At 43.5% G+C, this 15,231-nt stretch overlaps 1 protein-coding gene across 9 annotated transcripts in view; it reads left to right on the forward strand.

The window, feature by feature from the left end:
- The first annotated feature begins 3,922 nt into the window (after positions 1 to 3,922).
- The window catches only part of FMNL2 (formin like 2), a 334,121-nt gene continuing 322,812 nt past the window's right edge, over positions 3,923 to 15,231 (forward strand). For all 9 annotated transcript variants that reach the window (XM_089659530.1, XM_089659522.1, XM_089659550.1 and 6 more), the window contains exon 1: positions 3,923 to 4,467. In XM_089659530.1, coding sequence (XP_089515656.1) covers positions 4,351 to 4,467 — 117 coding nt within the window. In that variant the 5' untranslated portion in view covers positions 3,923 to 4,350. The remainder of the gene's footprint in view (positions 4,468 to 15,231) is intronic.

Below are 15,231 nucleotides of genomic sequence, written 5' to 3' on the forward strand. Positions count from 1 at the left end.
CAGCTGGTACACTCAGGTAACCACATAAAAACCTCTGGTATATAATAAATAGAAATAAAAGTGCAGCGCTAAGTAAGTATACGTAAAGTCACAATCTGATTCAATATGCAATTAATGCTATGTATAATGCCAGTAAGCGTATCCTTCTTTATGATGTTCCAAGTGAAAGAGAAAATGATTATGCGCTTACCAGAAGTGCATAGATGATGCGCATTGATATATCCAAAACCAGGAGCGTCAGGGTAACGAGGTATGCATCTGGGGCATCCGTCTCCTAATGGGCAGCTCAGCAGTAACTGGGTGATGTATATTCCAGAGGCCTCCTTTAAGGATCAGCAGGGTCAGCCACCTGATTACAGGATTTCCCCCTCTCTGGTTGGTGAAGAGCTTCCCAGGGTCTGCGTGCTTAACCACATGCCGCCCAGCCACTGTATAAATACGGCGGCAGGGCTGGGCAAAAGCACGTTTTAAAACGTGTGTTTTGAAAACAGGTAGGGGGCGCGCGTGAGGCACGCCGCCGCCCCACCTGTCCCACCGATCACAGCCGTGGATGTCAGTCGCTGGGTCACAGCCGGTCGTTATCAGCTATGTCCCGGTGATCGGTGGCAATCGCTGACAGAGAGCACAGCTGCAGTAGCTGTGCTTTCTGTCAGTTCCCTGACAGTTCCAGGACAAGCTGATCGGGACAGAAGAGTTTCTCTCTCCCGATCAGCGGTGTTCCCTGCAGTACACACCCCCGCCCCCTAGTAAAACACTCCCCTCACACAGTTAACCCTTCCCTGCAAAATAAACTTAACCCCTTCCTCCCCAGTGCCATTAGTACAGTGTCAGTGGTTTTTTTTTGCACTGATCACTGTATTGGTGTCACTGGAGATGTCAGTGACCCCAAGTCAGTACCCCCCAATGTCAGAATGTCTGCCGCAGTCCTGCAGTCCCGCCATAAGTCGATGATCGTTGCCATAAGTCACTGATCGCTGCCATAAGTCGCTGATCGCTGTCATTATTAGTATAAAAAAAACTAAAAATCCCAGTATCTTTCCCGCCATTTGTAAATGCTATAACTTTCACGTAAACCAATTAATTTACACGTATTGGGTTTTTTTTTTTAGCAAAGACATGTCGCAGAATGCATTTTGGCAGAAATTTATGACTAAATTTGAGTTTTACATTTTTTTTTACTGGACATGTTTTATAGCAAAAAGTCCAAAATATTGTTTTTTTTCCTCAAAATTGTCAGTCTTTTTTTTATAGCGCAAAAAATAAAAACCGCACAGGCGATCAAATACCACCGAAAGAAAGCTCAATTTGTGGGGGAAAAAAGGATGTAAATTTAATCTATGTACCGTATTGCATGACCGCGCAATTGTCCGTTAAACTAGCGCAGCGCTGTATAGCAAACAAATGGCGCAAATTGCAGTATCTATACCATAGTTTGTATACGCTATAACTTCCACACAAAGCAATCAATATACACTTATTGGGATTTTTTTACCAAAAACATGTAGCAGAATACATTTTGGCCTAAATTTATAACCAACTTTGAGTTTACTATATATTTTTTATAGCTGAAAGTAAAAAATATCATTTTTCTTCAAAATTTTTGGCCTTTTTTTGTTTATAGCGTGAAAAATAAAAAGCGCACAGGTGATCAAATACCACCGAAAGAAAGCTCTATTTGTGTGAAAAAAAGGACGTAAATTTTGTTTGGGTGCAGCATTGCATGACCGCGCAATTATCAGTTGAATTAGTGCAGCTCCGAGTAGCAAAAAGAGGCCTGGTCATTAAGGGGGGTAAATCCTCTGGAGGTCAAGTGGTTAAAGGCTCCGTAAAGGAGTCATAAAAAAATGCCCATAGCGTAATATTGCCAAAAAGTAATGAATTTATTAAATACAGAAATATCCAATAAAAAAGGTACACTGACCAGTAGTACAGAAGGCCACCGGACCAGCATATGGCTCTGGCGGCAAAATGTCACAACGTGTTAATTCCTTAGGCCTTTCGTGCGAATGCACGTCTTTCGAGGAGTATTAACTCCCACAGTTCAGGCATTTTTCATTCAAGTCTATGGGGACAAAAAGCTCAGATCTGCCTACAGGCTCCATTCACACTAAACTGAGTGTTTTTCAGACGTTTTTCAAGTGTTTTTTCCAGGCGTCTTTGAGCATTTTTTTTAAAGAAGATTTGCAAATATTATAGGTGTTTTTTCAGGCTTTTTTTTTTATTTAGGCGTTTTTGCTGTGGTCAATAGAAATAGCTGTTATTTGAGCTGAAAAAGCCTGAAAAAAAAAGTTTCAATAAATGCTTGAAAAAAACGCTCATCCCCACTGTTCAGGCGTTTTCCATTCAAGTCTATGGTGACAAAATGCTCAGATCTGCCTGCAGGCTCCATTCACACGAAGCTGAGCGTTTTTCATTCATTTTTTTCAGGTGTCTTTGAGCAGATTTGCAAATATTATAAGTGTTTGTTCAGGCTTTTTTTTACATTTAGGCGTTTTTGCTGTGGTCAATAGAAATAGCTGTTATTTGAGCTGAAAAAGCCTGAAAAAAAAAGTTTCAATAAATGCTTGAAAAAAACGCTCATCCCCACTGTTCAGGCGTTTTCCATTCAAGTCTATGGTGACAAAATGCTCAGATCTGCCTGCAGGCTCCATTCACACGAAGCTGAGCGTTTTTCATTCATTTTTTTCAGGTGTCTTTGAGCAGATTTGCAAATATTATAAGTGTTTGTTCAGGCTTTTTTTTACATTTAGGCGTTTTTGCTGTGGTCAATAGAAATAGCTGTTGTTTGAGCTGAAAAAAAAAACACTTGAAAAAAAGGTTCAAAAAATGCTTGAAAAAAATCACTAATTCCCACCGTTCAGGCGTTTTCCATTCAAGTCTATGGTGACAAAACACTCAGACCTGCCTTCAGGCTCCATTCACACAAAGCTGAGCATTTTTCATTTGTTTTTTCCAGGTGTCTTTGAGCAGATTTGCAAATATGATAGGTGTTTTTTCAGGCTTTTTAATTTTTTTTTACATTTAGGCATTTTTTCTGTGGCCAATAGAAATTATTATTATTATTATACAGTATTTATAAAGCGCCAACAGTTCGCTCAGCGCTGTACATTACAAAGGGGGACAGAACATGAGACAGTACAATAATAATACAATGCGATACACGAGGGGTTCGAGGGCCCTGCTCCTTGGAGCTTACAATCTAGGAGGGAGGGGATAGTGGTACGGGAGGAATAGCTGTGGGGGATGGAGTGGTAGGAAGAGTGGAGGAGATCAGCAATTAGCAGGGGGTGGGGTAGGCTTCCCTGAAGAGGTGGGTTTTCAGGGCACGCCTAAAGGAGAGTAGAGTGGGTGATAGTCTGATGGATTAGGGTAGGGAGTTCCAGAGGATGGGTGATGCCCTGGATAAATCTTGGAGGCGGGCATGGGGGGAGGAGACCAGGGAAATAGCTGTTGTTTGAGCTGAAAAAAAAAACCACTTGAAAAAATGCTTAAAAAAAAACTAATTCCAACTGTTCAGACGTTTTCCATTTAAGTCTATGGGGACAAATCGCTCAGCTCTGAAAAGTAGCGCAAGTACTTTTTTAAGCGACGGGCATTTTTCTACAATCTCAAGTGTGAACAGGGGCCATTGCAAATGATTGGATTTTACTTGTTGAGTGTCGAGCTGAAAAACAGCTCAAGGGTCTAAAAAAAAAAAATGAATGCAGCCACCACATGTAATGATTGATAATCTGCAATATTTTATATTTTCCGGTTGGATTTTAATATCCCCTTTTTTTTTATTATTGCTGAGCCAGTGATCTGCACTGATCCCAGAGCCCTGGTTGCACCCCACCCCTTTGCTATCAGTGACACCTCTGAGCTGTCCATCATCCTGTCCTCACCCCCTCCAGCATCAGCAGCAGCAGCATCAGCAGCTCCCTTCACCTGACCGGAGCCAGCTCTGCCTGGATCACTAGAGGGAGCTTTTCCCTTCCCTTGGACAATGAAGGGAGTTTCCATGTTGTGCTGAGGCTGGCTGCTGCCCGGAGCCTCTTGTGCTCCTCTGTGGCTGATCAGCGGCGGCAGCGCGGCGCGGGGAGGGGTGTGCGAAGCGTGCAACATGCAGATGCCATCCGTGGCCCGGAGCCCCTCGCTAGGATCCCAGCCGGGCTTTTTCTGGAGGGCACCCCGGGCCAGGAAGGTGGCGGAGCTGCCAGTGTGCTAGAAGGAGCTTCTATTGTATCGTCCGATCGGCCGCCGGGACTAGCTGGCCACCGGTGGGGGGAGATCGCTGGCGGTGGTGGAGAAGGAGGAGGACTGATTTCCCGATTTCCTAGGAAAGGTGGATTATTGCAGATTGTGCACATCATGGGGAATGCAGGCAGCATGGATTCCAACCAGACCGACTTCAAGGCGCACAACATGCCGCTGAAGCTGCCCATGCCCGAGCCAGGTGAACTGGAGGAGCGCTTTGCGGTGGTCCTGGTGAGTAGCGCTGCCTTTGGCCGTAGCCCTGTATGCCTATTGATGCTCTCTGTGAACACCCCCCTCCGACCCTGTCTGAGGATCTCCGACCTGCTATCGATGGTCCCTTCAATGCAATTTAAAAAAAAAAAAAAAAAAAAAAAAAAAAGGCTGCCTTGCAAAAAAAAAAAAGCCCCCATTGTCTGATGGTTTTCCAGGGGGTGGTTCAGCCAGGCACGTTTCTCCTACTAGATCCATTCAGCCTGCTCAGCTAGGGGAGCTGCTTTGTAGTGGGAGGATTGGCATGGTGTCCCATGTGGAGATATTATACTGGAAAGTCACTGCTTGGACAAGCTGTCCATAGAAGAGAGGGTTGGAGGGGGGGAGGGGGGTCACCATTGGGAAAGGATGACATCTGCAGGGTGTCACTCCTTGAATAGAAAGCCATTGATTCCTTTTTTTTGGAAAGAGGATAAAAAAAACTTGGGTGCGTAAAGGAAACCTTTAATGAGAGACACATGGAGGCTGCCATTGGCCCCTTCCAGTTGTCTGATTAGTACAGTGGCCAACTGGATTCAGGAAAGGTTCAGGTCACTGGTGGACGTATGCATATCTATAAAGCGGCCTTCTCAATTGGGGTTCAGTGGAGCCCTAGGGTTCACACAGAGGTTGCTAGGAGTTCCTTGGGCAGAAAGCAATTTCTGCCTCCCAGGTAGGTTCCCACTGAAACCAATGATGATTTTAGTTATCTATAGGAAGGGTATTGTCCCCACTGAGCACCAATTTAAGAAGCATTCTTCCCACTGACATCCAATGTAAGAACACTCTTTCCAATGACCACCAAAGTATGGAGCATTCTTCCCAATGACCACCAATGTAAGAACACTCTTCCCAATGACCACCACCATGTAAGAGCCATCTTCCCCAATGATCATGAATGTAGTGAGCATTTTTCTGACTGACCACCAATGGAAGGGGCATTCTGACCTCCAATGTAAGGAATATTCTTCCCACTGACCACCAATGTAAGGAGTATGCTTCCCACTGACCACCAATGTAACCCCTACTGACCAGCAGTGTAAGAAACATTCTTCCAACTGGCCATGAATGTAAGGGGTATTATTCCCACTGATCGCCAATGTAAGGATCATTCAGAATTCCAGTGTAAGGAGCATACTTCCCACTGACCACAAATGTTAGGAGTATTCTTCCCACTGACCTGCATTGTAAGGAGTATTCTTCTCACTGACCTGCATTTCTAAGGAGTATTCTTCCCACTGACCTCCAATGTAAGGAGTATTCTTCCCACTGACCTCCAATGTAAGGAGTATTCTTCCCACTGACCACCAATGTAAGGAGTATTCTTCCCAATGACCTCCAATGTAAGGAGTATTCTTCCCACTGACCACCAATGTAAGGTGTATTCTTTCCACTGACCTCCAATGTAAGGAGTATTCTTCCCACTTTCCACCAATGTAAGGAGTATTCTTCCCACTGACCACCAATGTAATGAGCTTACTGACTCCAATGTAAGGAGTATTTTTTCCACTGTCCACCAATGTAAGGAGTATTCTTCACACTGACCACCAATGTAATGAGCTTTCTGACTCCAATGTAAGGAGTATTTTTTCCACTGTCCACCAATGTAAGGAGTATTCTTCCCACTGATCTCCACTGTAAGGAGTATTCTTCCCACTGACCTCCAATGTAAGGAGTATTCTTCTCACTGACCTCCAATGTAAGGAGTATTCTTCCCACTGACCTCCAATGTAAGGAGTATTTTTTCCACTGTCCACCAATGTAAGGAGTATTCTTCCCACTGACCTCCACTGTAAGGAGTATTCTTCCCACTGACCTCCAATGTAAGGAGTATTCTTCCCACTGGCCTCCAATGTAAGGAGTATTCTTCCCACTGACCTCCAATGTAAGGAGTATTCTTCCCACTGACCTCCAATGTAAGGAGTATTTTTCCCACTGTCCACCAATATAAGGAGTATTCTTACCACTGACCTCCAATGTAAGGAGTATTCTTCCCACTGACCACCAATGAAAGGAGCATTCTTCCCACTGACCACCAATGAAAGGAGCATTCTTCCCACTAACTACTAGTGTAAGAAGCCTTGTTCCCTCTCACCACCAATGTAAGAAGCATTCTTCACCACTGACCATCACACTAACATACAGTGAACTGTAGATAGTAATTATTAGCAGGGGTTCCCTGAAAATGGAAAGCTATTTCTAGGGTTCCTCCATGTTAACTAGTTTGAGAAGAATTGCTGTAAAGTCAGAGGAAAGTCAGACACCCTGATTTGCATACTTGTCTATCAGGAGTTGTCATGTATCCATGTCTTGGTATAGCTAATAGTAGTCATATTCAATGTGACTTGTTCTGTAGTTGAAGATGTTTCACTGCTTACCCAAGTAGCTTCTTCAGCTCAGATCTGATGTTCATTTGGTTGAGTGGCGAATCATTTTTGGCTTTACAGAACAAGTCCAGTTAAATGTCACTTACTACTGTTAGATATTTCCATACTTGTTCCATGTAAGGGACACAAAGTATCAAAGTTTAATGTGACAGCCAGGAAACTAGCATTGCAGAATGAGAAGAAGCAATGGCAGCCTCCATGACTCTATTAGAAAAGGTTTCCTTTCAAGGGAAGTATGGTTTGGGGAGCAGTGGGTTGCTGATCCAGGTGGAAATCAGCACTTGGTAGGAATTTGGGAGGGAGGTGATGTCTGTGTTCAGTCTATTGTGGTTTATGAAATATTAACTTTGAGCCTGTTTAATGAGTATGGCCACACTTGATGTTTGCTCTCTGATCCAGATGATTGCTGTGAAGTGTTTGTAATTCTGAGGACAAGCTTAAGATCCTGGATGAAGTAGCAGTTGTACAGTGAATGAAGTATGCCATTGACAGGAAGGATAGTGTGTTGTGTCAGGGCCAGTTCACACTACATGCATTTCAGTTGCTTTTTTTCTGCATCCAAAATGCACAGAAAGTAGGTTATATGGTTGTCAATGTCATAGTTCACATCAGTGCTTGCAGTTCCAGTGCGTTCTGGATGCAGAAAAAAAGTAGAACAGGCTGCATTTTTGCTGCACAGAACTGTACTAGAACATGGTAAAATGCATAAAAAATGCATCGGAACACACCAAAATGCACCAAAAACACACTGGAGTGCACATGTTAATATTTAAATTGAAGAAAAAGAGAGGGGAAAAATGAACTGGAACACATCAAAAATACACCGGAACCAGGGCGGACTGACCATTTGGAAACTCGGGCGCTGCCCGAGGGCCCGGGGTCAGTAGGGGGCCCCATGAGATGCCCCTGGTACCTTTTTCATAGGCTTTTTTGAGTTTGGGCAAGGACACAGGGGCCCCATGATCCCCTATTGCCCGGGGGCCCCATGAGTTGTCAGTCTGCCCCTGACCGGAACACGCCAAAAACGCGCATGTAGAAACACATCCAGAACCATCTGGACTGCGTTTCTATAGTGTGAACCGGCCCTCGGACTAACAGGAGGGGTTGTGTACTGTGTCTGATTGTCAAGAGGAATTCTGTACTGTGTCTGATTGTAAGGAGGGATCATGTACTGTTTCTGATTGACAGAGGGGATTGGGTACTGTATCTGATTGACAAAAGGGATTGGGTACTGTATCGATGTGTAAGGAAGCATTGTGTACTGTATCTGATTGAGAGAAAGGATTGTGTACTATATCACATTTTCAGGAATGGTTGTGTACTGTATTGAACTGTAAAGATGGATTGTGTACTGTGCCAGATTGACCGTAGGGATTTTATACTGTACTAATTGTCAGGAAGGATTGTGTTCTGTATGGAATTGTATGGAAGGATTGTGCACTGTATCTGATTTTTAGGGATGGATTGTGTAATATATCAAATTGTAAAGTGGTTGTGGCCGTATTAGTGCACTTGCGACAGAAACAATTGAGTATTGACGTGATACTTTTTTTTATTTCCACTAACATACAAGAAGGGGACATAACCCGAAAGCTTGTCCTCAAAATTGTATGTTAGTGCAAATAAAAAAAGTATCACGTCAGTACTCAATTGTTTCTGTTTAAATTGTAAAGTAGAATCGTGTACTGTATCAAGTTGAAAGGAAGGATTGTGTACTGTATCTGATTGTAAAGATGGATTATGTAATGCATCTGATTGTAAGGAAGGATTGTGTACTGTATCAAAATTGTAAAGGACTGTGTACTGTATCAAATTGTAAGGAGGGATTGTGCAACTCCTAGGGGGTTTAACTTTTGTTACATTGTTTCTAAACATCAGTAGAGTGAAATTCTAAAGTTTGTAAATAGTATTCATCACTTGTCTTGTTTTGAAACATCTATGCAGACCTTTGAATCACTGTTTAGATTTTGCTCAGATTTTGTTTTATTTTTTTAATGTATTATTATATCATTCAGGATGGTCTAGAGCAGGTGTGCCAAACTCAATTTCATGACAGGCTGCATCAGCAGTATGGTTGCCCTCAAAGGGCCAGTTGTATCTGGGGTACGCTACATATATAGAGCAGGGTTCAGGGGTGCTTTACGTAAAAGGTGCAGAGTTCAGGATCATGCTATGTACAAAGTTCAGGGTTCAGGAATGGGTTATGTACAAATTGCAGTGTTCAGTGGTGTGCTGTGTACAGAATGCAGGGTTTAGAGGTGTACTACATACAGAGTGAAGAGTTCAGGGGTGCACTATGTACAGAGTGCAGGGTTTTGAGGTGTTCTACATACAGAGTGAAGAGTTCAGGGGTGCACTATGTACAGAGTGCAGGGTTTTGAGGTGTGCTACATACAGAGTGAAGAGTTCAAGGGTGTGCTTTGTACAGAGTGCAGGGTTTTGAGGTGTGCTACGTACAGAGTGAAGAGTCCAGGCGTGCGCTGTGTACAGAGTGCAGGGTTTAGAGGTGTGCTATGTACAGAGTGCAGAGTTCAGCGGTGTGTTGTGTACAGAGTGCAGGGTTCAGAGGTGTGTTGTGTACAGAGTGCAGAGTTCAGCGGTGTGTTGTGTACAGAGTGCAGGGTTCAGAGGTGTGTTGTGTACAGAGTGCAGAGTTCAGCGGTGTGTTGTGTACAGAGTGCAGAGTTCAGCGGTGTGTGGTGTACAGAGTGCAGGGTTCAGAGGTGCACTACTTACAGAGTGCAGGGTTTAGGGGTGTGCCAAGTGCAGAGTGAGAGTTCAGGGGTGTGCTATGCACAGATGTACAGAATGCAGGGTTTAGGGTTGTGCTGTGTACAGAGTGCAGGGTGTTCAACTCCAACTCATCAACCCCACCCCCAAGCTTCTCTAATGCTTCTTGGCAGCTCTCTCTCCTACCTGGCCTGGCTCTAGTACCTCCCTTTGACATATATCAGGACTTATATGAGAACTGCGGCAGTGAAGTGGAACCTGTGTGTTTTCCTGGCATGTGATGGCACTACTCTAGATATGTTCACCAGGAGTCTGGAAATGGCAGCTTTCATTTCATGCTCCTCACACAGGTACCTTGCAGTGTTACATTATGGCACTCAGGTCCCTTGTGGCTGTCTAGTTTATTATTTTATTACAAAGGTCAGAGCCGGAAGACTTTAGTCTCACTTTCAGTTTGATCCTGTATTTTATAGTAAATGCTGACTATTAAGATGACATATTTGATGTGAGAACTAGTGCATACTTGACTGATATAGGCAACCAGTCCTTTCTTGTGATCCTTAAAGTGGCTCTGTTGCAAAAAAATTAAACTCCTCATAGCAGATGTCCTTGCGAGAGGTAATTTATCTTTTCCAACTGAGAGGAGCCAGCCCTTTAAAAGTTTGTGAGACTGGTGGCATTACATAGGCTTCCCAGTCATGTGATTGACTGTCACAGTGTTCCTCTTTTTATTAATATACGGTATCTATTTATTTTTTCACATTTATGTGCAGATCAAGCTGTCCATCAAAACTATTGGTGAAAGATTGGGACAAATTATAACATTGTCAGGAGTGGTATGGTTTGTTATTTAAAGTTTAAAAAATGGAAATAAAAGGTGTTTGTTCTAGGCACCCCTGACAGTGCTAGTGCTGTGATTATATCCTCTGGTGTACAGTAGGGGGGTGGTTCAGTGTTTATATCCCCCGGTGGACAGAGTAGGGGCTGGTGCAATGTTTACATTCGTTGGTATACTGTAGGAGGCTAGTGCATTTGTTTAAATCCTCTGATGTACAGTATAGACTGGTGCAGCGTTTACGTTCTCTGATATGCAGTTGGGGGCTAGTGCAGAGTTTACATCCCTCAGAACACAGTAGGGGCTGGTGCAGTGTTTACATACCCCAGGACACAGTAGGGGCTGGTGCAGTGTTTGCTTCCTCTGATGCACAGATGGAGTATAATGTTTACATCCTCCTGTATACAGTAACAGGGTGGTACAGGGTTTACATCCTCCAGTGTACAGTAGAAGGGTGGTACAGTGTTTACATCCTCCAGTGTACAGTAACAAGGTAGTACAGTGTTTACATCTTTCAGTGTACAGTAGAAGGGTGGTACAGTGTTTACATCCTCCAGTGTACAGTAGAAGGGTGGTACAGTGTTTACATCCTCCAGTGTACAGTAACAAGGTAGTACAGTGTTTACATCTTTCAGTGTACAGTAGAAGGGTGGTACAGTGTTTACATCCTCCAGTGTACAGTAACAGGATGGTACAGTGTTTACATCCTCTTGTGTACAGTAACAGGGTGGTACAATGTTTACATCCTCCGGTGTACAGTAAAACGGTGGTATAGTGTTTACATCCTCCAGTGTACAGTAGAAAGGTGGTGCAGTGTTTATATCCTCCAGTGTACAGTAAAATGGTGGTACAGTGTTTACATCCTCCTGTGTATAGTAGAAGGGTGATACCGTGCTTACATCCTCCTGTGTACAGTAACAGGGTGGTACAGTGTTTACATCCTCTGGTGTACAGTAGCAGGGTGGTACAGTGTTTACATCCTCTGGTGTACAGTAGCAGAGTGGTACAGTGTTTACATCCTCCAGTGTACAGTAGCAGGGTGGTACAGTGTTTACATCCTCCAGTGTACAGTAGCAGGGTGGTACAGTGTGTGCATCCTCCAGTGTACAGTAACAGGGTGGTACAGTGTTTACATCCTCCGGTGTACAGTAACAGGGTGGTACAGTGTTTACATCCTCCAGTGTACAGTAACAGGGTGGTACAGTGTTTACATCCTCCGGTGTACAGTAGCAGGGTGGTACATTGTTTACATCCTCCGGTGTACAGTAGCAGGGTGGTACAGTGTTTACATCCTCCAGTGTACAGTAACAGGGTGGTACATTGTTTACATCCTCTGGTGTACAGTAGCAGGGTGGTACAGTGTTTACATCCTCCAGTGTACAGTAGCAGGGTGGTACAGTGTTTGTATCCTGCGGTGTACAGTAGCAGGGTGGTACAGTCTTTACATCCTCCAGTGTACAGTAGCAGGGTGGTACAGTTTTACATCCTGCGGTGTACAGTAGCAGGGTGGTACAGTGTTTACATCCTCCGGTGTACAGTAGCAGGGTGGTACAGTGTTTACATCCTCCAGTGTACAGTAACAGGGTGGTACAGTGTTTACATCCTCCGGTGTACAGTAACAGGGTGGTACAGTGTTTACATCCTCTGGTGTACAGTAGCAGGGTGGTACATTGTTTACATCCTCCGGTGTACAGTAGCAGGGTGGTACAGTGTTTACATCCTCCAGTGTACAGTAACAGGGTGGTACATTGTTTACATCCTCCGGTGTACAGTAGCAGGGTGGTACAGTGTTTACATCCTCCAGTGTACAGTAACAGGGTGGTACATTGTTTACATCCTCTGGTGTACAGTAACAGGGTGGTACAGTCTACATCCTCCAGTGTACAGTAGCAGGGTGGTACAGTGTTTACATCCTGCGGTGTACAGTAGCAGGGTGGTACAGTCTTTACATCCTCCAGTGTACAGTAGAAGGGTGGCACAGTGTTTACATCCTCTAGTGTACAGTAGCAGGGTGGTACAGTGTTTACATCCTCCAGTGTACAGTAGCAGGGTGGTACAGTGTTTACATCCTCCAGTGTACAGTAGAAGGGTGGCACAGTGTTTACATCCTCTAGTGTATAGTGGCACGGTGGTACAGTGTTTACATCCTCCAGTGTACAGTAACAGGGTGGTACATTGTTTACATTCTTCAGTGTACAGTAGAAGGGTGGCACAGTGTTTACATCCTCCAGTGTACAGTAGCAGGGTAGTACAGTGTTTACATCCTCTGGTGTACAGTAGCAGGGTGGTACAGTGTTTACATCCTGTGGTGTACAGTAGCAGGGTGGTACAGTATTTACATCCTCTGGTGTACAGTAGCAGGGTGGTACAGTGCTTCCATCCTCTTTTGTACCATAGGAGACTAGTGCATTGTTTACATCCTCTGGTGTACAGTAGGTGGGTGGTGCATTGTTTATATCCTATTTTTTTTTAAATTGCTGAATGTCAATTCTACATTGCAGTACTATGCTGCAACTGAACCATGCGTATGGCTCACGGATGAGGTGCAGTCCCATTGATATCAATGGGTGAGCTTGACAGACAGTGCTGCCTGTTATACTCTACAGCCCGAGTTAAGGTTGTCACATGTGTACAGCCCTGTCAGGCTGATTCAGGTGGACTACCAGAGAGTAGTAAAACCACCAATAAGCTACCTGTTTTTACCACTCCTCAGTGTGTGAAAGAGTGCCTAATGATAGTGGCATAGTGCATCATATATGTCTTTTTTGGTCCTGCTTATACTGTAGTTCCATTTTAAAAATGAGTAGCTTATTGTCTACAGTGGGAACCAACAGCGATCGTCCTTTGTCTAGTCTTCAGGCCACAGGCGAGTTGTTGTGATGGTAAAGTAGCAGAATGGGGTTTTCTGAGGTCTAATATAAAGGTATATTGAATGTATCCTTGACTGAGGCTAATGTTAAACGCTTCCCCACCGCTCTATAGCACAAATACTGCTACAGGGCATCAGGGCTGCGCAAAATCAACTATGAATATGTGATTTCGCATTTCCGGGTAGGGGGCACGCGTCACCCTACCCGTGCCGCTATTAGCGGCTATGGCTGTTGATCACTGGGTCCCGTCCGGAGATTCCCCGCTGGCACCCGGCAATCGCTGAAGACCACTGACAGGGGAAACAATACAGATCTCTCCACTGTCAGCTCTAGTGTGCTGCTTTGTTTTGCTCAGCATAACAGAGCAATACAAAGCAACATGCTTACAAAGTAAAGCACACACAGCACACAGTTAACCCTTTGATCGCCAACAGATGTTAACCCCCTTCCTGCCCAGTGTCATTATTACAGTGTCAGTGTTTTTTATTATGCACTGATCACTGTATTAATGTCATTAGGGATGTCAGTGGCAGTTAGTTAGTTTCCCCCAGTGTCAGAATGCCCACCGCAGTCCCGCTATAAGTTGCTGATTGCCGCCATTACTAGTATAAAAAAAAAGAATCCCAGTATATATACCACCATTTGTAGACACAATAACTTTCACATAAACCAATGAATTTACACGTATTGGGATTTTTTTTTAGCAAAGACATGTAGCGGAATAAATTTTGGCCTAAATTTATGATGAAATTTGATTTTTAACATTTTTTTACTGGACATTTTTTATAGCAAAAAGTCAAAAATATTGTTTTGTATTTTTTTTCAAAATTGTTGGTATTTTTTGTTTATAGTGCAAAAATTAAAATTCTACAATTTTTTTTTTTACTTTTTACATACTGTCACCAATTCAGTACAGCGTCATGATATAACTGGTGCTGCAGTGATCAGGGACACTGACTGGCGACAGTATGTTTAAAGAAAACAAAAAAACACACAGGTGATTAAATACCACCAAAAGAAAGCTCAAATTGTGGGAAAAGAAAGACATAAATTTCATTTGGGTGCAGTGTTACATGACCGCGCAACTGTCAGTTAAAGTAACGCAGCGCCGTATCGCAAAAAATGGCCTGGTCAGGAAGGGGAGTAAATCCTCTGGAGGGCAAGTGGTTAAAGTATTATCCCATGGTATATGGTCCCCACTCACCTGTTGAAATAGTTTCCGGCCTCCTTGACGTCATGCTTTAGGGGATGCCATATGCAAGGTTCAATGTTCCATATTTTTGTTAAATGAACATGTATCTCAAGCGACCCAGAGATTGACCCTTTTTATCCTCTTGATGGCCAAGTTTGCCATTGTTCGGAACTAGCAGAAGACCTCATTCCTCATATCTCAGGTATGGCAAAAGGTTTTACATAGTTAGTCTGGCTGGAAAAAGACAAAGGTCCATCCAGTTCAGTTTCATGACTCATGAAAAGCTCCGTAGCATAATCCATGATTCACAGAATAGATTTGAAAAAGTGTGGAGTTGTTGGGCACGCAATGTGCACCTTGATTTATGAATCTTATACATTATGGGGGGGGGGGGTTAGCTTGCAAGCCTTGTTGTCGTTGGGATCCTTCTTTCTTTTTCCTTTACTTCTTCTTTTTCTTCATCTTTGCTTTCTTTCTTCTTCTGGTACAGTTCTACCAACTTTGCCTGATGCTTTGGCTATCCTAGATTGTTTTTTTCTAGTCTACTGCTGAAGATAGGAGATATGTTTTGCTTTTGATGCATTAGTCTGGTATCCTGGCATGTATCCACAGATTTGACTATTGGTCTTACATCAATTGTATTTTTTTTTTTTAAAGCCATATATTTATGGTTTGGACTGTACTTGGAATTGTGAGATACCTCTTTCTCTTTTTTTGTATAACAACTAATCT

The sequence above is a fragment of the Staurois parvus genome, unplaced genomic scaffold, assembly GCF_062004578.1.
Source record: "Staurois parvus isolate SC_StPar_1 unplaced genomic scaffold, SC_StPar_1.0 ptg000031l, whole genome shotgun sequence".
NCBI lineage: Eukaryota > Metazoa > Chordata > Amphibia > Anura > Ranidae > Staurois > Staurois parvus.